This window comes from Colossoma macropomum, unplaced genomic scaffold (assembly GCF_904425465.1).
Source record: "Colossoma macropomum unplaced genomic scaffold, Colossoma_macropomum, whole genome shotgun sequence".
In the NCBI taxonomy this organism is placed as follows: domain Eukaryota; kingdom Metazoa; phylum Chordata; class Actinopteri; order Characiformes; family Serrasalmidae; genus Colossoma; species Colossoma macropomum.
Window position 1 is genome coordinate 9,695,819 of NW_023494784.1, and position 22,733 is coordinate 9,718,551.

Below are 22,733 nucleotides of genomic sequence, written 5' to 3' on the forward strand. Positions count from 1 at the left end.
TTTTCATAGCTTTGTGACTTGATGCATGTGTTTAATATTTGTATTAATATTCGATTTTAAATACATTTTAGTTAGCATGGTAGGCATAGGCATTGAACTTTGTCTCCCTTCTCTTACAGAATTGTTTTATAATGAAGGAACTGAATACACCGAAAAAAGAAGACAGCTGCATGGTCCTTTATCAGATCCTGAAGAAGCTTTAGATGTTGGTATTGTAACAGAGACTGGGAATGAAAATATTAAGCCTTCTATCATTAAAAAGCTGAAATTTCGGTCTGTTTTGGAGGGGGAGGTAACTGCTTTTAGATGTAAGCTAGTTGCAAGACCAGCTCCCACAATATTATGGTTTCATAATAACAGACAGATTCAAAAGGAGCACCGTCGTAGAATACATACAGTGAGTAAAATGCATGTGCACTTAACAAGTTTGACAATCAATGATATTATAGATAAAGACTCAGGGAGTTACAAAGTAATGGCAATTAATACAGAGGGATCGGCAGAATCCACAGCATCACTTCTTGTGTCATTAAGAGAGGAGCAAGATGCCAATTATGTAAGTCTGTCCAGACGTTCAAACAAATCCCACTCAAGCTTAGATTCATTACTTGATCAAACAAAGGAGAGAGCGTTCAGAGTAGACCTTAGATGCGTTGGTTCACCTTTTGACAAAAAAGCTAAGGGACAACCAAGAGGGCGTGTAAGACCTAAGAGTGCTCTGTACCGCACAATGTATTTCCGGACTGCATCCCCATCAAGAGCGCCTGAAAAGGGCAGTAAGCTGGAAACAGCTTCGGAACGTGCTCGTTCCCCTCCCCCTATGTTTGAAAGACACGAGCAATTCAGTGACCGCTACAGTGACATTTACTGTGACAGATTTACAGGTCATGACCGGTACAGTGATAGGTTCAGTGATAAACTCAGTGATAGATGCAGTGATCGGTACAGTGATAGATTTAGTGACACAGACAGTCTTCATGGAGAGGTTAGAGCAAAGCTCACTCTCCTGCAAAAAGCTGTTAAACAGAAAAAGAGGCTTTCCATATCTACAATGTCCTCTTCTGAGTTTGATCTGGAGTCAGTCACGAGTGAGCCGAGTTACACAGATTATGCGGAAAGGCTCAGAGCTAAGCCGGTCTCATTGCCAGAGGTCCAGCATGTTGTTCGGCCAAGTGAACAAGGTGAGGGTACTGTGAGTAGATATTCAGCAGATTTTCAGAATAGGCTGGAAAGAATTACTGGACTTGGAGCACAGACTGTTGAACCCCCACAGCCAAGAGCAAAGCACTCCTTTGAGCCTCAGTCCAGAGCCAGGGCGATACAAATGATGAGAGGTGAGCTCCCTCTAGTGGAGGTCAAAAGTAAGGAAACTAAAGTTGGTGCATCTGAAATAAAAACGGATGAGGCTGTTGTGTTAAAAGAAGAGGCAGTGAAGGAAGAAGAATATGAACATTTGGCTGGTAGAGATGATGCTAATCTTAGACAGTGGGACGAGGAAACCAAGATGAAGGCAAAGGAACCTTTTGTGTTGCAGTGGCTTGAGGCAGGTGAAGCCTCCCAAACTACTAAAGAGGTTAAAACATTACATGAGGAGAGTGCATTCAAAGCATCATCAAGGACAAAAGTAGTGAAAGAAACATTCCTTAGTGATGATGTTCCACAAGATGATGGTAAAAACATTCCCATCCAAAAGGTACAGCCAAGAGGAATGCCTATGGAGAATATCCTTGAGAAAAACTTAGAAAGCCAGTGTTTAGAGAGTGAAGATCAGTTCTTGGCTCAGCGCATTGGAAAATGGCAAGAAGATGTGCAGTTAGATCGACCAAAAGTATCTGAATGGTCTGAAGCAAGAGACTCCCATACTTATAAACCTGAAGATAAAATACATAAACCAGCAACAAAAACCTGTACACCCTTAGTTCATAGTGAGTTGGGTTTTTTGCAAGAAAAAATTGCATTACAACATGAGAGTGCAGATGTAATAAGTGGAAAAGAGACACAACAAGATTGCACAGAAGCTGTGGTATCTGATTGGTCTAAAGAGAAAGCACGTGATATTCATAAACCCGAAGCAGAACTTGCAAAGGTGAAAACTCAAACAGATTCTCAAACAGCCACAAAGATTTCAAGATCCTCATCCAAAGAAAAAATCTTAAGTGAGCATGTAGCGCAAAGAGATAAGAGATTACGAGAAGAAATGCCTGAGTTAAAAAGTGAGAGTGTGCCGTTAGTGGGTATGGGAGAAGCCATAACGCACCAAGCAATGAAACTGCAACAGGAACACACAAAGACTGTTACACCAGAGTGGTCTAAGGAGAAACCATATAAACCTGAGTTTGAAACATACAGAAAAGAACCTGCACAAGTAATTGAGAAAGAGTCATCATTCACAAAGGTTTTGACCACAGAAAAGCCTCCAAGTGGGAGTGAAACACCGAGTGAACATTTTTTGTCACAAGAACAAAGAGCAATGAAACATAAGACTGAACAATTGGTGAGCGAGGAGGACATCTTAATCCAACCAGCAAGGAAATGGAAACAGTGTCAAGAAGAACCAGAAAAAGCATCTCATTTCCACAGATCTGGAGATGAAATGTATAAAGAACCAAGGATCAGTCAGAGAGATTCTTCATTTACAAAAGTTGCAAGATCACCAAAAGAAAAGCGTCTAAGTGAACGGATGTCTCAGAAAGAGTTGCATTTATCACGCGAGAGGATTAATGAGTTAACAAATGAAAGTGACCGCTATATTAGTGAAGAGGAGGCCTTGACTCAACGAATAATGAAATGGCAGCAGGATGTTTTAAGTGAGCAAGAGCATGCAGTTGCCTTGGAGCCTGAGTGGGCTGCTGTTATGGAGAGTCCTAAGGAAACTACAGCACACAAAGATGTTGAGTTACCCGAAAAGAGTCAGTCATTGTCGAAAAGAACACCAAAGGAGATGTTTTTCACTGATGTTTCCACACAAGGCTATGGGGTGGACAGTTCTAAAATCCAGCTTGAGGGTATTTCTCGTGAAGACAATGAAAAGTTGCGAACCGAAAGTGACTATCTTGTCAGTGAGGAGGAGGCATTAGCCACACGCATAAAAAAATGGCAGCAAGACATTCTGTCAGAACAAGAGCAAGAGGAAAATGTTGAGTTAGAATCTAATTGGACCTTGGCTGAGCATTTGCAACCCTCGACTCAAAAAACTGATGCCGTTTTAGAAACCAGCAGGATGCCTAGATTAGATTCTCAGTTCAGAGGAATGCAAACTTTACTTACTGATGAAACCAGTGCTCATGCTGTTCGTAGTGACTTGCCTCAACATGACATTGAGAAAGTGACTGAAGGCCAGTATGCTGCCTGTGATAAAGTTGCAGGTCAGGCTCGTCATGGTGCAGCAAAAGATGTAACAGTGCTCTTAGAACAAGAAACTACTACTTTCAAACCAAAAAAGGTTGTTGAGAGCACTGTGAAATCTGGTGCACCAGTTTTTGTCACAACATTAGTGCCAAATATTGAAGTAAGAAGAGGGGAAATGACCGAATTAAAATGCCAGTTTTATGGAGACCCACAGCCTTCTGTTTCCTGGCTTAAGGATGGACAGCCTATAATAAGAGATCCAGACTTTGATGTACGTATCAGAGCCAATTCCTCAACGCTGACTATTTATTATCCAACATATGATCACCAGGGCGTATTTGCTTGTAATATCTCAAACAAATATGGAAAAGCGAGTACCTCTTGCACACTTAAAGTAGCTGATGATGAGCATAAGATCTGGCCTGAAACAACTCAAGAAGTTACAGTGACACAAGAATCAGAACTGTCTGAAGAACAAATGATGGAGGAAGAACTTGAGTCATTCCTAGCTCCTGGTCTTGACAAAAAATATACATTGCAGGTACCGCAGGCAGTCATCCATGTTCCTCGCACCTCTGACGACTCCATTCACTCATCTCCAGTAGAAATCAGGATAACTGCTCCAACACCAGTGTTAGATATTAGTGAGGAGGTGACAGACACAGTTGAGCCTAGTGAAAAGATAGCTGGGGCTCCATCTGATGAAAACACATCTCAAACTTTGAAGCACAAGTTTACATTTTCCTTTGATGATGTTGGTGAGGTACCCAAGATTTTTAGAGAGCTAGAGAAGATAAGCTGCTCAGATGGACAAACAGTCATGCTTGAATGCATAATACTTGGCGAACCAGCACCTAATGTCATATGGTCGCATGATGACATTGCTCTCGATCCCTTGAATACAGACAAATACAAGTTTGAAGAGCATGACAAAAGCTACCGGCTTTACATTTATAATTTTACTTATCTTGATGTGGGAACTTACAGATGCACTGCCACAAACAAGCACGGACAAGTTGAAAGTGTAGCCAATGTGTCCTTTGATTCCACAGCATTAGACTCTGGATTTTCGTCTCTTGCAACACTAGAAATGGGTGAGCAGGCAAGATCACTTGGATTTTCAACTGACAATACTCCCACAGTTAGAGCAAAAACATTCTCAGGTCCTTCATCTGTACTGACTAAAAAGGGTGAAGAGGGTGTCTATAAGATTAGAGATCAGTCCACGGCAGGTGAAGACACTACTCAGTTTTCTGTGAAGCGTTTCACTTTTGATCCTGTGCAGTTGCAAGGTGCTAGCAAGTCCGATGAACCTCTTATCTTGCAAAAGGATGTACCGAAAGTCCCACGTGTTAAGCAAGGTGCTGTGTCTGATGTACCCCTTATAACTGGTTGTGGTTTGCAGTCTTCAGGGGCAGAGGTGAAAGTATCCAGATTAAAAAAGGCATTTGAGAGACCAGAGTCTCCCACAGTAGAGCCAGAAGATATAACTGTAGAATCAACTGTAGAATCTGCATACCCTATGGAGGACATTCCAGAAGTTGCACTTGATATTAAACAGTCTGGAAAAGGACTAACCTCTTCATTGCAACCTAGAGAGAGTGATATAACAGAGCTTACTTCTTTAGTTCCAGGCAAGGCATCCCCAGGAAGAATTGCCCTAGATGTTACAGAGACAGCCTTTGTGGAGAATGTCGCACAGTCCATTGAAGGAAAATCAGTGAGGGACAGGTCATTTGCAGATCCAGCATCCAGTGAGTTGCATCATTTTGTCCCCCTTGCAAAAGTCACTGAGATTCAGCAGTCTCCTACTTTAATAAGACCTCAGGCTATATTACCTGAGGAAATGAGGACCTTAACTGGCAGTGCTAGTAACCCTAGAACAAAAGACAGTGCAGTAGAAGAAGTGATTAAAAAGGGAAGTGAAGGAGCCTTTGTTAGACCAGGCGTTAGTCATATCAAGGAAGCTGCTGCTTCAACTCAAGAAATCTTACCGGAAATAAAGGGATATGCGGTTTCATCAAAATCTAGCACAGTTAGCATTCAGGGTGCTGAAATGGATTTCAGAAAGATGGCAAGTACTGATTTAGGCCAAAAAGTCATAGAAAGAGGTGCTTTGAGTGAAGTGTCAGACATATCAAAACCAAAAAGTGAAGGTGCCTCAAAACTAACTGCTCAAGACTTTATAACGGGAGGTCCACAAAAACAACAGCAAAAAGTTGCCAGACTAGGTGCTGCTGGTGTTAGCAAACTTGAGGAGGAAGAGGTAACCTTTAGTGCTGTTTATGACTATTATAACCCACCATCTGACTGGGGAAGGCCCTTGTCTCCAGAATCTGAGATGTCTATTGAAATTGGAAGCACGTTCAGCGAGGAGATGGCAGAAGTTGAGCGATTCTACACTCCAGCTTCATCCACTGAAATTTCCCAATTTCCTAAATCACCTGAATCTTTCCACACCTCTACTGAGACCCCAGGTGGTATTATGACACCCCCTGAGTATCCATTTTCTCCTGTGGAACACAAGAGACCCCCAAGCAGCTCCAGTGATGGATTATATTCTGATAAGTTTCTTAGATCCCCGGATGATGAAGGTATTGAAACAACTCCCCCTGTTTTTACTATTGATGAGAGCATGATTCTTCAAGAAGGCCGTGGTTTATTAGGCTTGGGGGCCCTTCAGGAGAAGGTACAAGGAATTCCTCCAGCCTTTCTTAAACCTCTTACCAAGAGAAGAGTGTATGAAGGTGACACATTACGATTCTGTGCTGAAGTATTTGGACTGCCATCTCCAGAGGTAAAATGGTTCCAAAACAAAACTCAGCTTGTTCCAGATGACAGAACTAGCATTGAAAGAGATGGTGATAACATAGCATTGGAAATTCAGAACATAGCAAAAGGTGATCAAGGGGAGTATATCTGTGAAGCAGTTAATTATGTTGGTGAAGCAAAAAGTGTTGCTCTGGTTGTGGTGATATCTCAAGAGGCAAGGATGATACCAGCACCACCTGCAGTCACCCATCAGCATGTGATTGAATTTGATGTTGAGGAGGATGAGGATTCATCAAGATCTCCTTCCCCACAAGAGATTTTATTAGAGGTTGAACTGGATGAGAATGAAGTGAAGGAGTTTGAGAAACAAGTGAAAATTGTCACTATCCCAGAATACACAGCCGACAACAAAAGTATGATTATTTCTCTCGATGTTCTTCCAAGCGTGTATGAGGAAGGCGCCATTGATTTTATAACACAAGAAAGTGATGACTTGAAAATAGCATTTGAGGTTACAGAGATGCCACCGCGTTTCATCAACCCAATATGTGACATAGAGACACCTGAAAATACAACGGTAATGTTCGAATGCTCTCTGATGGGAATCCCTTCACCAGTAGTGTCATGGTTTAAAGGAAATATGAAGATCCCCCATGATAAGAAAAAGTACTTTCATAGCTCTGATGGTGATAACCATTTTCTCAAGATCCTAAAAGCCAATACACATGACAGTGGCATTTATACATGCCGAGCTATTAATGTTGTTGGTGAGACACTTTGTAGAGCAACTCTCATGGTATTGAATCCACAAGCATATTCAGGAAAAGCTAGGGGGAGAGAACTCACTGCTGTGTCTCTAGGCAGTGCCAAAGTTCAGCCCCAGAAGTTTGATTTGGTTGTTGGAAATTCATCGTTTGATGGCGAACAAACATCAGAAATTGAGCTTGAGTTTGAGTTCCAACAGGAAGCCGATGAGTCTCAGAAAGCTGTGAGACTGGTAGCCATGACTGATAATGAGGTGAGTGAGCAGGGAGAGAAATACGTTAGCATCAACTTTGACGTCTTTGCCGAGCCCTCAAAAGAAGATAAGATAGAATTCAAAGGCAAATCAACAAACATGTGTACTTTTCATTTTCAGGTCACTGAAACACCCCCAAAATGCGTAATCCCACTGCAGAATGTCACTGCAGCAGTAGGGACACCAGTTTTGCTTCAGTGTTTAGTGAGTGGAAAACCAAACCCTACAGCAAAATGGTTCAAAGACGGTGCTCCAATAACAAATCCTAGATACATCATCCAGGAAAAAGCTCCAGGGCATTTCAATCTGCTTATAACAAATGCAGCTCAAAGTGATGCTGGTGAATTCAAATGCGTTATCCAAAACCAGACGGGCTCTATTGAAACAATGTCATTGCTAAAAGTGTTTTAATTTACCAACAGTTTATCAAAGTGATTTTTTTTGCCACAGGACTGCTATTTTGTAAAGTGTGTCTTTCATAGAGACATAGTTGTCACTATTTTTCATGTATTGTATATGTAAATTATTGTGATATTGTGTATAGTCCTCTGCACAACATATGCAACATGCTTTGAAGCCTAATCTATTGTTGCAGGGTTTGTCTCTTGCAGATATTTTATTTATTATAGTTACTTAGTTGTGAGTAGATGTTTCTAAATTGTTCATATTTATATACATGTAGTGTTAAGTGTAAATTTCTTTTACCTGTTTTTTTTTTTTCTTTTTCTGGGCTATATAATATTGTGCATGAACATTAATTAGATTTGTCAAAAGATTAGAAGCAGATGTTCAGCCAAAGAATCTCATACAAAAGCTTGAACACCCTGGTAAATTGACATGTTGATTTTCTAAGTGAAAATAACACATTCGTTACAGAATCTGCACATTTAATACAAAATCGCTGTTTATTTACTTAATTTAACAAAAAAAAAAATGTGGCCTGTACAAGCGTTATGGCACATACATACTTTTTTTTTTTTTTCAGTATGTTAAATGAGTGCACCATATTTAAGTTCTTATTTTCTTACATCTTTTACCTAAAAATCACCAAAACAGAATTTGACTGGGAGTGTTCAAACTTTTGAATGTAACTCTGATGACTAGCTGTAGTAAAGAAATATTTTCTTCAGGTAATTAGCCATTGGCAGTTCTAACACAGAACATTGACACAGAATGCCTCACTGAATGACTCCTTCCCCTCAAAAATTGCATCCAGATCCATATAAATAATAAAGTTCAAATATTACATTGTCTTAAACTATCATTTTGAGTTATGCTCTAAGAATAAAAAATTAAAATACTGTACTGTACGTCACAGTAACTTGACTATTGCATTGCATGTAGACAGAACAATATAATGTAAAACGAGTTAAATGAAACATTTTTGGCTAACACTTTATTTTACAGTGCTCTTGTTACAGTGTAAAAAACAATGTAACTACAGTTAACTACCTGCCGAGTAAAGAGTTCAATCAAAATTATGTTTACTCTGTAAAAATGGTTTGTCCATTTAACCTAAAAATGTATTTAACACAAGTAAATGTTTTAAACGAACAAATGTTTTAGTAGTAAGTATTTATCTAAGTTGTATAAAAAGGCTGAATGGACAAACCACCTTTTGATAGAACAAAAATGTATAGTACAGATTAAATCTTTAAATTATGACCATAAAACCTGGCCCAGGCTATAATCTCAACAAGTGATGTTCATTTATTTCAACTGGGTTGTGGAAATTCCTACAAAATTTGCACTTGTGGGTCATACTGGAACAGTTATGGTAGAAGAGACTGTATTTCTTTTTTTATCATTCTCAGCAATGCAGTGACACTGACGTGGTAATGGTGTGTTAGTGTGTGTTGTGCTGGTCTGAGGGGATCAGATACAGCAGTGCTGCTGGAGTTTTTAAACACTGTGTCCACTCACCGTCCACTCTATTAGACACTCCTACCTTGTTGGTCCACCTTGTAGATGTAAAGCCAGAGACAATAGCTCATCTGCTGCTGCACAGTTTGTGTTGGTCATCCTCTAGTCCTTCATCAGCGGTCACAGGACGCTGTTGGCTGGATGTTTTTGGTTCTCAGTCCAGCAGCAACACTGAGGTGTTTAAAAATTCCAGCAGCACCGCTGTGTCTGATCCACTCGCACCAGTGCAACACACACTAAAACACCACCACCACATCAGTGTCATTGCAGTGCTGAGAATGAGGGCTAACAAAGTATGCAGAGAAACAGACAGACTACAGTTTGAAACTACAAAGTACACTTATATAGTAAGTGGACCTGATAAAATGAAAAAAGTGTAGATACAAGGAGGTGTACTTAGAGAAGTGTCCAGCTGGTGTATATGCAGAACAGTATAACTGCTCACTACTCTTTATTCAATAGTTAGTTAATTATAGTTTCACTGTTTCTTACACTGCAATAGTAGCACTCTAAAATAAAGTGTTACCCCTTTTGCTATTATTGTTGTTAGAGTAAATTAATCAATATTATTGGTTATATTTAATTGCATTTACTGCACTCTCTTATCTTTGTTTCATTTTGTATTGAATGCATTTGCAGATTGCTAAGAATATCAACACGAGGATGTCTAACGTTATTAAAATTAGTTTGACCTGGAAAATAATAATTATAAACATTATTCAACAGATTTGATGTACAAGACTACATCCTACAGAACAAATAGTATAGTGTTACGCAAAGCTCATTTACATTGATTTACAGTGAAACAGTTGTTATGCAACCATATATTACATATTAACAGGTTCACATTTTTATGTTACAGACAACACATTTAATTAACTGTAAATAAAAAGTGTTTAAACAGTGTAGTAGCAATGGGATCTTGGAATACCGTAAGCCTGTTTAATGAACTTTCTTTAAAAGAAATAGAGAAGTAATTCAAAAAGAGAGTGGTTTAAGAAGTAAATAAATTAGTGTCAGTTCAGTGCATTTTATGTAATTCTGTGTACATTAGACAAAAATAAGTCAATAAAGTTACAACAAAAATGTTGTTGTCCAACGCATTTATTTCCTCTTTTATGGGCATTCATGTCCACTCTTACCGATGAAAACCATAAATCTTACATTAATCTTTGATGTGTGGATATTATGGTGAATCTTTACCTCCGTTATTTTCATACAGAATATTCTAGCTTGACCGTGAAGACTGTGGAAGAAGAAGAAGAAGAAACCTACAGCACTTCCCTACAATTACCAGAAAAATCTAAAACACTTGAACTCAAGCCACAGGAAAAAATATATTCTAGTTCTTTGGAAAAGAAAAAGGAAAAGCCAGTTTTTGTAACCCAACTAACACCTGCAGCAGTAACGGTTGGGAGCTCAGCTAGGTTTACTGTTACAGTATCTGGTTTTCCGAGGCCTAAAGTTCAGTGGTTCCATAATGGAAAAGTCATTACCTCTTCATCTGTATACAAGTTTGTAGAGGAAAGAGATGAGTACAGTCTGATCATAACAGAGGTCAAAAAAGAATATGAGGGAGAGTACTCTTGCACTGCCAGTAACCGATTTGGACAAACTACTTGCACAACGACTCTGAGGGTACAAGTCAGCGATATATCACCAGCAGAGAAATGGGTTGAGCAAATGTTTAAAATACCTGGAGAAGCACCTCGGTTCACCACACAGATCCAGTCTGTACAGTGTGCTGAGGGCTGTGAGGCCAAATTTCAATACAAAGTGACAGGGACTCCCCGTCCACAGGTGCAGTGGTTTAAGGGCAGTACTGAAATCAAACCAAGCCTGAACTGTTGTGTTGTAACAGATCCAGATGGTACCGGTTTTCTTATTATGATTGATGCTCAGCAGAGAGATAGTGGCCTTTACACATGCAGGGCATCCAATACCTTTGGGGAGGCAACTTGTAGTGCTGAATTAATTGTGTTTCGCAAAAGTTTCTCTGTATCTCATCAACAACAGTTGGTTCAGGAACAAAAAGCTTATAAGATCTCCACGACTGAAGAGGCAACTGAATCCCGTTTGTACAGTGTGAGCCTTCCTGGGCAAGCAAGAGTCAGTCTGCAAGAAGGACACCAGATGATTTATACCATTGGCACTGAAGATAGGCAGACTGTAGCAAGTGAACAAGTAGGTACTTTGCATGAGTTAGATGTTTCTTCTGCTGTTATGCACAGAGAAAAGGTAACTCACCAAGCAGCAGTTCTGCAGACTCATGAGACACATGAGAGAGTAACTGTTGCTCCAACCCAGCCACAACAGGCTGTGGCAACACCTTTAAAACAGCTCCACATAGCTGCGATGACCTCTGCTGTTCAAGAGAGCCAAGGCTTCACAGAGCAGCACTTTGATCGTATTAAAAGTCCTGAGCTCACAGAGCTTGAAATTGCAAAGGAGCAGCCTTCAAAGTTCATGTCAGCAGTAACGGAGAGTGTCACCCCTCTAACAATTGTGAAAGCAGAGCCACTAGCCAGTCGAGAAACAGAGCAGGTAAAACCAAGTCCTGAGCCAAAATACCCAATCTCAAGTCACCAGGTAGAAACAACACTCCCAATTGTTAAAGAGCAGTCACAAATTATACCGCAGACAGAGGCAGAAAAGAGTTACCAAGTAAAGGAGGGTATTAAAATATTATATACAGCAGTTTCCACAGAGAAACAACAAATAACAGGTGGCCATGCTACAGATTTATCAATGTTAGATTCAGCCGTTGAGCCATCAGTTAAGAAAGAGTCCTCCAAACCTGTCATTCTTTCAGTGAATGAGACCAAGCAAATGCTGTCAAAAGAGGAAAAATTCTCTATACATAGACCTGATGAAGAGACAGCATCTTTGGCTAAGGATAGAATATTAAGGTCAGCCCTTGTTGCAGAGGAAAAGAATGAACTTCAAGCTGATAAAACAAGTGTAATTCCAGGTTTGGACAGTGCTGTTTCAGTTCAATCACAGAGGGAAGAGGAACAAATTCTTCACTTACAGATTTTTACAGATCAGGCCATTCTGCCTTCTGAGGGTCGATTCAGTAGTGAGAAGTCAAGCCCAGAGCAAGCAGAAACTAGAAAAAGTCCTACTCTAATGCACACAGTGTCAACAGATGATCAGTGGGCTGTAACTTGTGAGGAGTCAAGTCAGTTCAGCACCCAAGAGACGTCAATCTCCATAGAGCCTCGTAAGGAGGCCCCTGCACCTCTGCATTTGCAGGCAGTTCAGCCAGAAAGCATGTTCTCCAAAGAGGGGATACTGTCAGTAGAAAAGCCAGAGCAGCAGATGGCAGTGCAGAGACAGGAGAGGTTCCGTAGACATGCAGTTACCACAGAAGAGAAAAGGGAACTGACGGCAGATTATTCCAGTGCTCTTGATGTTTCTGTGACAGGACTTCAGTCCGAAATCAGGAAAGAACCGAAACCTCAAAACATTTTGCAGGTCATCACAGAACCAATGCAGCTACCAAAAGAGACTCCATTTTCCAGTGATATTAAGCAACAACGTGCACTAGTGCAAAAGGAGGATCACTGGAATATTATACATGCCACATCTGTGTCGGAGAGGCAAGATCTGGAGGAAGGGCATGTTGAGAATTTGGGTGCAGTTGAGAAATATACATGCTCGACTGAAGTCGAACCTAAAATACCATCAGAATCTGTCCATGTTGAAGACAAAGCAGTCTCCACTGAAAGTAGTATTGCTCTTGAGGCTGCAGAGCAAGACTTTGCTGTTCAGATTCAAGAAGGACAGTCTGTTAGACAGTCAATATTAATGGAGGAGAAACATGTTATAAGAGGTGAACTGTCTCAGAATGTTACACATTTCGAAACAACCACAGCAAAGGTCACTCAGCAGGAGATGGGTGTTCTACAAGTGTCAGAGTCCAGAGACAGCCAGACCCTTCCCAAGGAACTTACTTTTGTGATTCCTGCATCAAAAGCACACAGCTTGGATATAAAGCACCAGTTGAAAAATACGCTTGCGTCAGCTGTTGCTCAAGATCAACCATTAATCTTGGCAGATGTGGTCAAACGTTTAGAAGTTGTTGAAGTACAGGAGGTCAAAGTGAAGAAAGAGCCAAGGTATACTACATTCACGTATCTTATCACAACGCCAGGTGCCCCCATAGAGATTACTATTGCTTTCGAGGGTGAGTACCCTCAGAATGCTGATCTCAAGAGTGAACTTCAGGCTGCATTCTATTCCATTGTCTATCAGGAACAGCCAGTTCTTACTTCTGAACAACCTGGAACAATGCAAATTGACAGGCCTCAGAGATTACAGGTTAGCAGGGCTGCTCCTAAAGAAACATTCTCTCCAATGGTACAGACTGTACAGTTAACAGAAAATACAGAAGCTTTCTTGCAACCTAAAACTCAATCAGCTGCTCTGAAGACCGAGGCCACCTCTTCTTTCTTGTCAATGTCGGCTGAGCAACAAACCGTTGTGCAAGACTCAAAAAGTCAGGTGATGACTATTACCACTGAGTCAAAAATGGAATTAAAGCAGTCTGTTCAGGTCGAAAGACAGGAAATGAGATCTGTAACAGTAAAAAGCCAACAGAGAGATGTAGGTGCAGCAGATGTCACAACCGATGTGTCCTTTGGACCACCTCCAGTTGAACAATCTGCTGATGTTCTCATTCAGAGGGAAAGAATACAGGAATATCTGACCGAAGAGACCATGAAATTAGAGAGTGAAGAAGTTAGGGAATATCAGTCAGTTTTTGAAAGCTCTTTGGAGGACATTACTATAGAAGAACACTCTGAAGCAACATTTTCTGTGACTATAAAACATGTTTCAAAAGTGAATTGGCTTTTCGATGGAAAACGGATTATATCTGGCAAAGAGTTCAAGTGTTTGAAAAACAGAGACACTTACACATTAGTAATCAACAAAGTAGTCAAGGAAAAACATGAAGGAGAATACACGTGTGAAGCTGTGAGTGAAGCTGGCAAGACATCGACATCATCAAGGCTCACAGTGGTCAAAAGAGGTTGGATTATGGGGATTATTTTATCATGTCATATCATCCATGACTAACTTACTGTTCATTTCTTTTTTTTTTTTCAAGCACCCTTAGTTAGTATTCCTCCAACTAATATATTAGGTCACCATAATTAGGGGGAATATACAGTCTTAAACTTCACTCTTTTAATCCACTCTTCACAACCCTTTGGTTTAGTCATGTCATTCACTTCACCAAAGTGCAAGCATGATTTCACTTTGTCGTCTTCATCAACTCTTAACAGTTGGATTTCTTTCAGTATCATTCCTTTGTTCTTCACATTCTCACTCCAAAGTGTTTCCACGCTTGTGTCTGTTCGCTTCTTGGAACTGAACCTGCGTCACCCAAGAAATATGAATAGCATCTCATCCATGGTCCATCCTTCACTGAGCACCTCTTTTTGCATGCTTTCCAGGACTTTAGGTTCTGGTTTGTTGTTCATTGATCTGTCTTTTTTCCATATGCATAAATGTTCCATAATTTTCCCTCCACAGTCACTCCCGGTCTACTGTTTGCATCCCATCATTAATGTCATGTTGTTTGTTTTTGAAGTGAATGAAGTTCTGTGGCCAAACTTATTTAAATTAATCTCAAAGTTATGGGTTAAATATTTGATCTGCAGAACTATTCATTTCAAACATGCCATGAGCTGTTCTCAATTTTTAATATCATTAGTTTCACAATTTACCATGTAAGCACTCAAATTCATTGATGTGATTGACCTTATCTTTTTCTCCCTGTGCACACTTCAGTGCCACCTGTTTTCAGGCACAAAATCCATGCTCTGGAAACCAACGTTGGCAGCCCTGCCAAATTTGAATGCGAGATAGAAGACGCACCGAATGTGACCTTCAAATGGTTCAAGTCTGGCTCTGAGATCAGACAGAGTGACAAGTACAGGATCATCAGCCGCAATACCACATCATGTCTGGAGCTTTTGAGCCCAGCAAAGGCCGACAGTGGAGAGTATACCTGCAGAGCTTCAAACCAACATGGTAGTGACAGCTGCTCTGCTAACCTGAATGTGACAGGTAAGAGATCTGTACTTTACACTTCTCTGCTGAGTGTTGTGGTACAAATATATATTTTTGCTTTTGCAAAGCAATTCATTTCTCTTTCTCTTTCTTCTACTTTAATTTTTTATAGAGGTTTTCCCTCCAGAATTTGTGTCAAAGCCTGATCCGATGATTTTATTTGTGGGCAAGCAAGCGAAATTGCAATGTGTTATTACTGGTTCTGCACCGATGAATGTTGTCTGGCACAAAGACAACATTGCCGTTTCCACTGATCAGCACTATAAGGTGTCATCTGAAAAGAACAAACATTATCTTGAGATCATGCAACTTCAGCAAAGTGATCAGGGAACATACCTTTGCAAAGCCTCAAACAGCGTTGGCACGGCTACATGTTCCACTGAAATGAGAGTTATAGACAAACCCAGCTTCATAAAAACGTTTGAGTCAACATTTATAGCAGTGGGTAATCCACTGAAGCTGGAGTGTCAGGTGAATGAAGATATAGGAGTGACCATCAGCTGGACGAGAGATGGCAAGAAACTCCATAATACAATGGATAGCAAAATTTCTTTTGAGGAGAAAGTGGCCTGCCTTGAAATCCCAAAGGCCAAGCTTAAAGATACTGGCACTTATGCCTGCATCGCTGCGAATGATGCTGGAAGCAGCACTTACTCTTCTGTGGTAACTGTGCAAGGTAAGACATTTGAGATGAATGAACAGTTCAGTATGTGTGTGGAAATCTTGAAAATGAATTTCTCTAACATATTGCTTTGTTTTGACAGAAAAAATCTTAACCTATCTGTGTCATCTTTGCAGCGAAATGTTGCACTTTTTTCTTCTTCTTTTTTTCTGTTCTTATGCCTGTATGTTCTTGGAGTTTGTGAGCTCTCTTGCAGTGCAGAACTGACTTATTCTGAATTGATTTCCCTCAGAACCTCCAGCATTTGTAAAGAGACTGGAGCCTAAGATACAATGGAAACAAGGCATATCTGCACGCTTGCTGTGCACTGTTAAAGGATCTCCTGTACTCCATATCACTTGGTTTTTAAATGACAAACAACTTGATTCCAGTGAGAGACACAAAATTGCATTCAAAGATGGTCAAGCTTCACTTGAGATTACAGCCCTTGCTGTGTCCGACAGTGGAAATTACACTTGTGAAATAATGAATGAGGCTGGCTGTGAAAGCTGCAGCACACAATTGACTGTTAAAGGTTTGTGATAAACATAAATTATTTTCTTTAAATGAAAATCTTCAAATGCAATTCCTTTGTTGTTTGTTGTTAACTGTTACATTAAATGTTACTCTTAATCTTAGAACCACCTGCTTTCAAAAAGGAACTGGAAATGGTGGAAGTAGTGAAGGGACAAACAGCCCAATTCAGCTGTGAAGTTACAGGCACTGCTCCATTTGAAGTGACCTGGTTTAAGGATAAGAAGCCAATTACTGCTGATAAAAAACACAACATAGTTTCAAAGGATGCCATTTCCTATTTGGAAATACAGTCATTTGATAGTGCAGATGTTGGTGATTATCAGTGTTGTGTTTCAAATGATGTTGGTAAAGTAACATCAAAAGCAGTAGCCAGGCTAAAAGGTTCGTAAATTGTTATATACTTTTTGTCTCTTATGCACTTTGTATATGTAAGGTGAACAATATCCTTGAGATTCAAATTGTCTTTTTTCATGCAGACCCACCATCTTTTGTAAAGAGGGTTGAAAATACGACTGCAGTTTTGGGAAGTGCTGTGAAACTGCAGGGTACTCTTAAAGGCTCAGCCCCTATTACTGTCAAGTGGCTCAAAGATTCTGAAATACTCAGAGATGATGATCCTAATATTACCACAACTTTTGAACATAACATTGCCATTTTGGCAGTTGCAAAAGTCGCCTTAAATCATGGTGGGAAATACACATGCCAAGCTGTAAATGAGGCTGGTCAGCAAAACAGTGAAGCCACATTATCAGTTCAAGGTTAGACTCAAACATTATGTAACTATACTAATATAAATAATTTGGAGGTACTACAATTCTTTTTCATTCTTTTTAATTTCTTTTAATCTCAGAACCTGCTAGGATTGTTGATAAAGCACCATCCATCAGCGTAACTGCGGGAGACTCTGCAACTTTGGAATGCACTGTCTCTGGAAGTCCAGATCTCAAAGTAAAATGGCTCCGTGATGGCAAGGAAATGACCACAAGCCGAAAATACAAAGTCACCTTTAAAGACAATGTAGCAAGCTTAAAAATCCTCTCGGCAGAGAGGGGAGATAGTTCTGAATACACTGTTGAAGTTTCGAATAAGGTCGGAAAAGACCGCTGCTCTTGCTCAGTCACAGTTCTTGGTTAGTCTTTTTTTTGTCCTATTTATTTTATACTGTGCATTATAAATGTTATGGTTTGAATACAATTATTTTGCTTCCTTTGAGCAGATAAAATCATACCTCCAACCTTCACAAAAAGTCTTAAAAAGGTTGATGGTAATGTTGGGGGAAGTGTTCAGATGGATTGCAAGGTGTCAGGGTCCCAGCCCATGAAAATATCTTGGTTCAAAGATGGAAAGGAGATCACAACTGAGATGAAGTACCAGACTGAGTTTAAAGAAAGCACTGCAACTTTAAAAATACCTAATTTAGAGACCACTGATGCTGGAGTTTTCACCTGCCATGCAACTAATACGGCAGGGCACAGTGAGACCAGTGGAACAGTATCTGTTAAAGGTTAGAAAAACAGCTGTAATTAATCTTGTTCCTCATTTTCTGCGCTGTATTACTATGTTGTGATAACAATGTCGTTCCACCCCACCACTTAATATAGAGCCCCCAGTCTTTACACTGATGCCTGAATCTCAAGAAGTTATACCAGGATCTACTGTTGTTCTGAAAGCTGCTTTCACTGGAACAGTGCCTTTTGCCATTAAATGGTTCAGAGAAGAGAAAGAGATATTAACCGGAGGCACTTGTTTCATCAAGAAAGAAGCCTCTTCAAGCACCCTAGAGTTGCACTCTGTGAAGCCATCTCATTCTGCCAAATATACTTGCCAAGTGGCTAATGATGCAGGAAAGGTTTCATGCACCGCTGACTTGTTTGTGAAAGGTGCCTTTTCTTGCTCTCTTTGCTCTTACACATTACTGTTTGTAACTATTTTCATACATCTTGATGGTACGAATGTTTAACTGATGTCCATTCTCTCTTTTAGAACCTCCAAAGTTTGTGATGAAACTTGACTCAACTAAATTAGCAGTGAATGGAAGTTCTGTGGTTTTGGAGTGTAAAGTAACTGGCAGCCCTGAGATCGCTATTAAGTGGTTTAAAAATGAGACAGAAATCAGCCCAAGTGAAAAATACCAAATGAGCTTCACCAACTCAGTTGCTACACTGCAAATGTCCAACTGTAGTATTGAAGACAGTGGAGATTATATTTGCATAGCATCCAGCGATGCTGGTAGCGATCGATGCAGTTGCTTGGTCACAGTCAAAGGTTTGTAGCGAGTTAGTCAACTAAAACTTGTTTAGCAGCTAGTAAGCAAACTTATTCCGCTGATTTTTTGTACTCTTTTCCTTCAGAACCTCCTGTTTTTGTGAAATTATTTGAGTCCAAAGAAGTTGTCAGAGGTTCTGACGTTGTGCTGGAGGGATCCGTCTCAGGCTCAGATCCCTTCGAGGTCTCTTGTTTTAAAGACTCAAAGCAAATCAGAAATGACCGTCGTCATATCATTACCATGAAGGATGGTATAGTTACTATCCAGATTCTGAAATTTGAACACGGAGATGCTGGAAAATATCAGTGCACAGTAGGAAATGAAGTAGGACAGACATCATGTGATTGTGAAATTATACTGAAAGGTTAGTAAGACTGATGATAGATATAAGAATACAATAAAATAATATAGATGGGCACGTTCACATTCTAACTGTATGTTTTATGCTCACTTTCTTTTATTAGAGCCACCATCCTTTGTGCAGAAGCTAGATAACATGAGTGTCCTCCTTGGCAGTGAGCTTACTATGCAGTGTGTTCTGAAAGGCTCTTTGCCTATGACAGTCTCATGGATGAAAGATGACCATGAGGTCACAGATACTGAGCATGTCCAGATTTCCTTTGAAAACAGAATAGCAGTGCTGCGTATGTCATGCATACAGTTAAACCATGGTGGAAAGTACACTTGTCATGCTCAGAATGAAGCTGGAAGTCAGAAGTGTACAGCAGCTTTAGTAGTCAAAGGTTTGTTGCTTTATTAAATATTTGATTACCTTAAACCGGTACAGTTTGTCAGTGAATCAGCATTAGTTAACCTACATTTGTCATCCTTTGCAGAGCCAGCAAATATCACAGAGCAGGCCAAGTCTATCAGTGTCACTGTAGGAGATCCTGCCACTCTGGAGTGTAGGTTCTCAGGCACTAAGGCCCTGAAAGCCAAATGGCTGAAGGATGGAAAAGAGCTTGCGTCAGGGAGAAAATACAAAGTGCAAAGCACTGATAAGAGCTCTATGTTAAAGATCTTTTCTGCAGAGAGGGCTGACGAGGGCGAATATACGTTTGAGGTTTCAAATGATGTTGGCAGTAGCGCGTGTGAGGCTTTCGTGACCGTACTAGGTCAGTATTTTAGCAAATGAGCTTTCATTTGATAAAACTGGAAATGATATCCCACTGTTATGTATTCATTTTTATCTTTTTATTGTGACAGACCAAATAATTAAGCCTTCTTTCACAAGAAAACTGAAGGAAATGGAAAGTATTAAAGGATCCTTTGCACATTTAGAATGTCTAGTCTCTGGATCCCTGCCTATAACAGTCACATGGTTCAAGGAGAACAAGGAAATACAGACTGATGAAAAACACAAGTGCATTTTCTTCGAGAATGCAGCATCATTGGAAATCAGTCGTCTCGATAGCTCTGACAGTGGCAACTACACTTGCATTGCCACAAACAAAGCAGGAACTGACCAGTGCTCTGGTGTCTTAAAAGTCAAAGGTTTGCATTGACCATTCATTTTTTTCATTGGTTTTTGAACCTGTAACTCTCATCATAGATGTACTAGTGTTAAGCTTTTCTCTAAACAGTGTACAATCTATAGAAGGTCCAGGTAGCAGTTACCTTAGTGGCTGTTTGCCTTATTACTCAGTCATTTCTGATGTTGTTATAATGTTAGCTTCTAAAAATATTTATTTGAAGACATTTGTCATATATGAAAAAGCTTATCCAAGGTAGATGTATATGAAGTTATCAGTTTTGCGTGAATTAGAGTGGAATTACATGTTGAAAAAGCAATATTTAATAATGGACAAACATAACTATTGCTTTGACTTTAAAAAATGGTGTTTTTTTTGTCTTTGATAATCAGAACCACCCACTATCATTGAGAAGCCTGAGTCACAGGATGTCATACCTGGAACTAGAGTGAAGTTCAATGTACTTGTATCTGGCACTCCTCCGCTGACTATCAAGTGGTTCAAAGACAAAAAGGAGGTCTTATCAGGGGTTGACTGCTCAGTTCAAAAAGATGATTCTTCAAGTTCCCTTGAGCTCTTTTTCACTAAGCCATCAGACTCTGGACAGTACACCTGTGAAATAACCAATGATGTTGGGTCTGATTCCTGCCAAGCAACGCTTTTTGTCAAAGGTTTTTATTCAGTTTATTTTTAGATTATTCCTTAATGTCCTTATGTATGATCATGGTTAAAAACCTAAAATAATTATATTTTTACTTCCCTGTTATGCAGAACCCCCAAAATTCACCCGAAAACCAGACAAAGTTTCAGTGGTGAAACCTGGCCAGTCTGTAGTTTTTGAGTGTCAGGTTGTGGGCACTCCAGAGATAGACACATACTGGTTCAGAGATGGCAATGAAATAAGTCCAGGCTTTAAGCATAAAATTACTTTTGACAACTCACTGGCACGGCTTGAGATAACTGATGCTGATGTCAAAGACAGTGGAGTATATTACTGTGAGGCCCGAAACGAAGCGGGTAGTGAGAGCTGTAGTATGGAGCTGAAGGTCAAAGGTCAGTGCAAGTGGTTATAGTTAAATTGTTTAATTTCTATATTCAGAACAAGACATCGATTTCATGTTGTATATTTTTGTCTCAATGTTTCAGAACCACCAGTTATTGTGAAGCCGTTCACCTCAGTAGAGGTTGTGAAAGGTTCAAATGCTTCTTTTGAGTGCCAAATTAAAGGCACTGCTCCTTTTGAGATTACCTGGCAAAAGGATTCAAAGGAGATAAAGCCAAGCACTAAACATGTGTTCTCACAGAAGAATGGCTCAATAATCATTCTTGACATACAAAAGTGTGATGATTTGGATATTGGCGAATATCTCTGTATTGTTTCAAATGAAGTTGGCAGTTGTTCATGTAGCACAACACTAAGCATAAAAGGTTAGCTCTTATTTTTTTAAACTACATAAATTTTACACATTCTGTAAGCCTGATTGGCAATGTAGCTAACTGTTTTCTCGGACCTACCACCACCAGAACCACCATCTTTTGTAGAGAAGATCCAAAATGTGGCTACAGTGTTGGGAAACGTAGCTGAGTTTACATGCATCGTGAAGGGGTCACCTCCTTTGACCATACAGTGGCAGAAAGATGAAACCTGGATTCTTGAAGATCCCAAAATTGACAGAACATTTGAGAATAATGTTGCCACTTTGAGAATACCCATTTGTGAGTCTAGCCATAGTGGAAGATATACCTGCCAGGCAATGAATGAGGCAGGACAGGAAAAGTGTTTTGCTACACTTTTGGTGCAAGGTTAGTTATGTATTGTATGTCTTTAAAGTTTCAATAAGTCTTCAAAGATTTACAGCATTTTATTTATATTTGCATATCCTTTTTGAACCTTAGAGCCTCCACAGATTATTGAAAAGCCAGAAGTTATAAACGTCACTGCTGGAGATCCAGTCAGTTTTGAGTGCAAGGTAACAGGCACTCCTGAGCTGAAAGTGAAATGGAGCAAAGGTGGCAAGGAGGTGGTCCCATCCAGGCAACACAGCCTCACCTTTGCCAATAATGTCAGTAATCTTAAGATTCAGTCTGTGCAGTTAGATGATGGAGGAACTTACCTCTTTGAAGTTTCCAATCACATCAGTGTCTGCCAGTGCAAAGTGACTTTGAATGTCCTAGGTTAGTGTTTCGCTAAATATCTTAAATAACTACATGTATATACAAACTACCAGTAGAGGTATTTTTTTTTTATTTTTATTTTTCACATCTTTTTGTCTTGCGAACAGAACAAATAATTCCTCCGGCCTTCATCAAACCTCTGAGTGATATGGAGGAGATTCTAAGTTCCCCAGTAAAACTTGGATGCAATATATCCGGCTCTCTCCCAATCTCTGTGGAGTGGTTCAAAGATGGAACTAAACTGTCGGGTAGAACCAAGCATAAACTGGTTCAGGACGACAACAGCGTCTCTTTGGAGATTGAGCGACTAGAGAAGGCAGACACTGGAACTTACTCTTGTAAACTTACAAACAAAGCAGGCAGTTGTGAATGCAGTGGAACGCTGAGGGTGAAAGGTCAGATGAGATAATGCCCTTCAGAAGACTCACTCATATTTACAGCATGTTTACTCTTTAACAATCTATAATGGTTGCCAGATCT

The 22,733-nt window shown here is 39.9% G+C and overlaps 3 protein-coding genes across 3 annotated transcripts in view; all 3 read left to right on the top strand.

The window, feature by feature from the left end:
• ttn.2 (titin, tandem duplicate 2) overlaps window positions 1–22,733 on the top strand; it is a 180,173-nt gene that overhangs the window by 36,126 nt on the left and 121,314 nt on the right. Inside the window, exons 37-55 of the mRNA XM_036572840.1 lie at window positions 14,861–15,139; window positions 15,255–15,818; window positions 16,057–16,338; window positions 16,443–16,721; window positions 16,817–17,098; window positions 17,191–17,469; window positions 17,557–17,844; window positions 17,942–18,220; window positions 18,324–18,605; window positions 18,692–18,970; window positions 19,071–19,349; window positions 19,443–19,721; window positions 19,813–20,100; window positions 20,471–20,749; window positions 20,850–21,131; window positions 21,225–21,506; window positions 21,603–21,881; window positions 21,975–22,253; window positions 22,361–22,648. Of these exons, the coding sequence (XP_036428733.1) occupies window positions 14,861–15,139; window positions 15,255–15,818; window positions 16,057–16,338; window positions 16,443–16,721; window positions 16,817–17,098; window positions 17,191–17,469; window positions 17,557–17,844; window positions 17,942–18,220; window positions 18,324–18,605; window positions 18,692–18,970; window positions 19,071–19,349; window positions 19,443–19,721; window positions 19,813–20,100; window positions 20,471–20,749; window positions 20,850–21,131; window positions 21,225–21,506; window positions 21,603–21,881; window positions 21,975–22,253; window positions 22,361–22,648 (5,628 nt within the window). The remainder of the gene's footprint in view (window positions 1–14,860; window positions 15,140–15,254; window positions 15,819–16,056; window positions 16,339–16,442; window positions 16,722–16,816; window positions 17,099–17,190; window positions 17,470–17,556; window positions 17,845–17,941; window positions 18,221–18,323; window positions 18,606–18,691; window positions 18,971–19,070; window positions 19,350–19,442; window positions 19,722–19,812; window positions 20,101–20,470; window positions 20,750–20,849; window positions 21,132–21,224; window positions 21,507–21,602; window positions 21,882–21,974; window positions 22,254–22,360; window positions 22,649–22,733) is intronic.
• Window positions 134–10,147, top strand: LOC118809488 (titin-like). The gene has a single exon (XM_036572866.1). The coding sequence runs from the start codon at window positions 407–409 to the stop codon at window positions 7,547–7,549; it is 7,143 nt and encodes a 2,380-aa protein (XP_036428759.1). The 5' UTR covers window positions 134–406; the 3' UTR covers window positions 7,550–10,147.
• LOC118809497 (titin-like) lies at window positions 10,197–14,835 on the top strand. The gene has a single exon (XM_036572879.1). The coding sequence runs from the start codon at window positions 10,250–10,252 to the stop codon at window positions 14,141–14,143; it is 3,894 nt and encodes a 1,297-aa protein (XP_036428772.1). The 5' UTR covers window positions 10,197–10,249; the 3' UTR covers window positions 14,144–14,835.

Excerpts from the sequence above, each read along its gene's own strand:
- LOC118809488 (XM_036572866.1), top strand. The coding sequence starts at position 407 with ATGCATGTGCACTTAACAAGTTTGACAATCAATGATATTATAGATAAA.
- LOC118809497 (XM_036572879.1), top strand. The coding sequence starts at position 10,250 with ATGGTGAATCTTTACCTCCGTTATTTTCATACAGAATATTCTAGCTTG.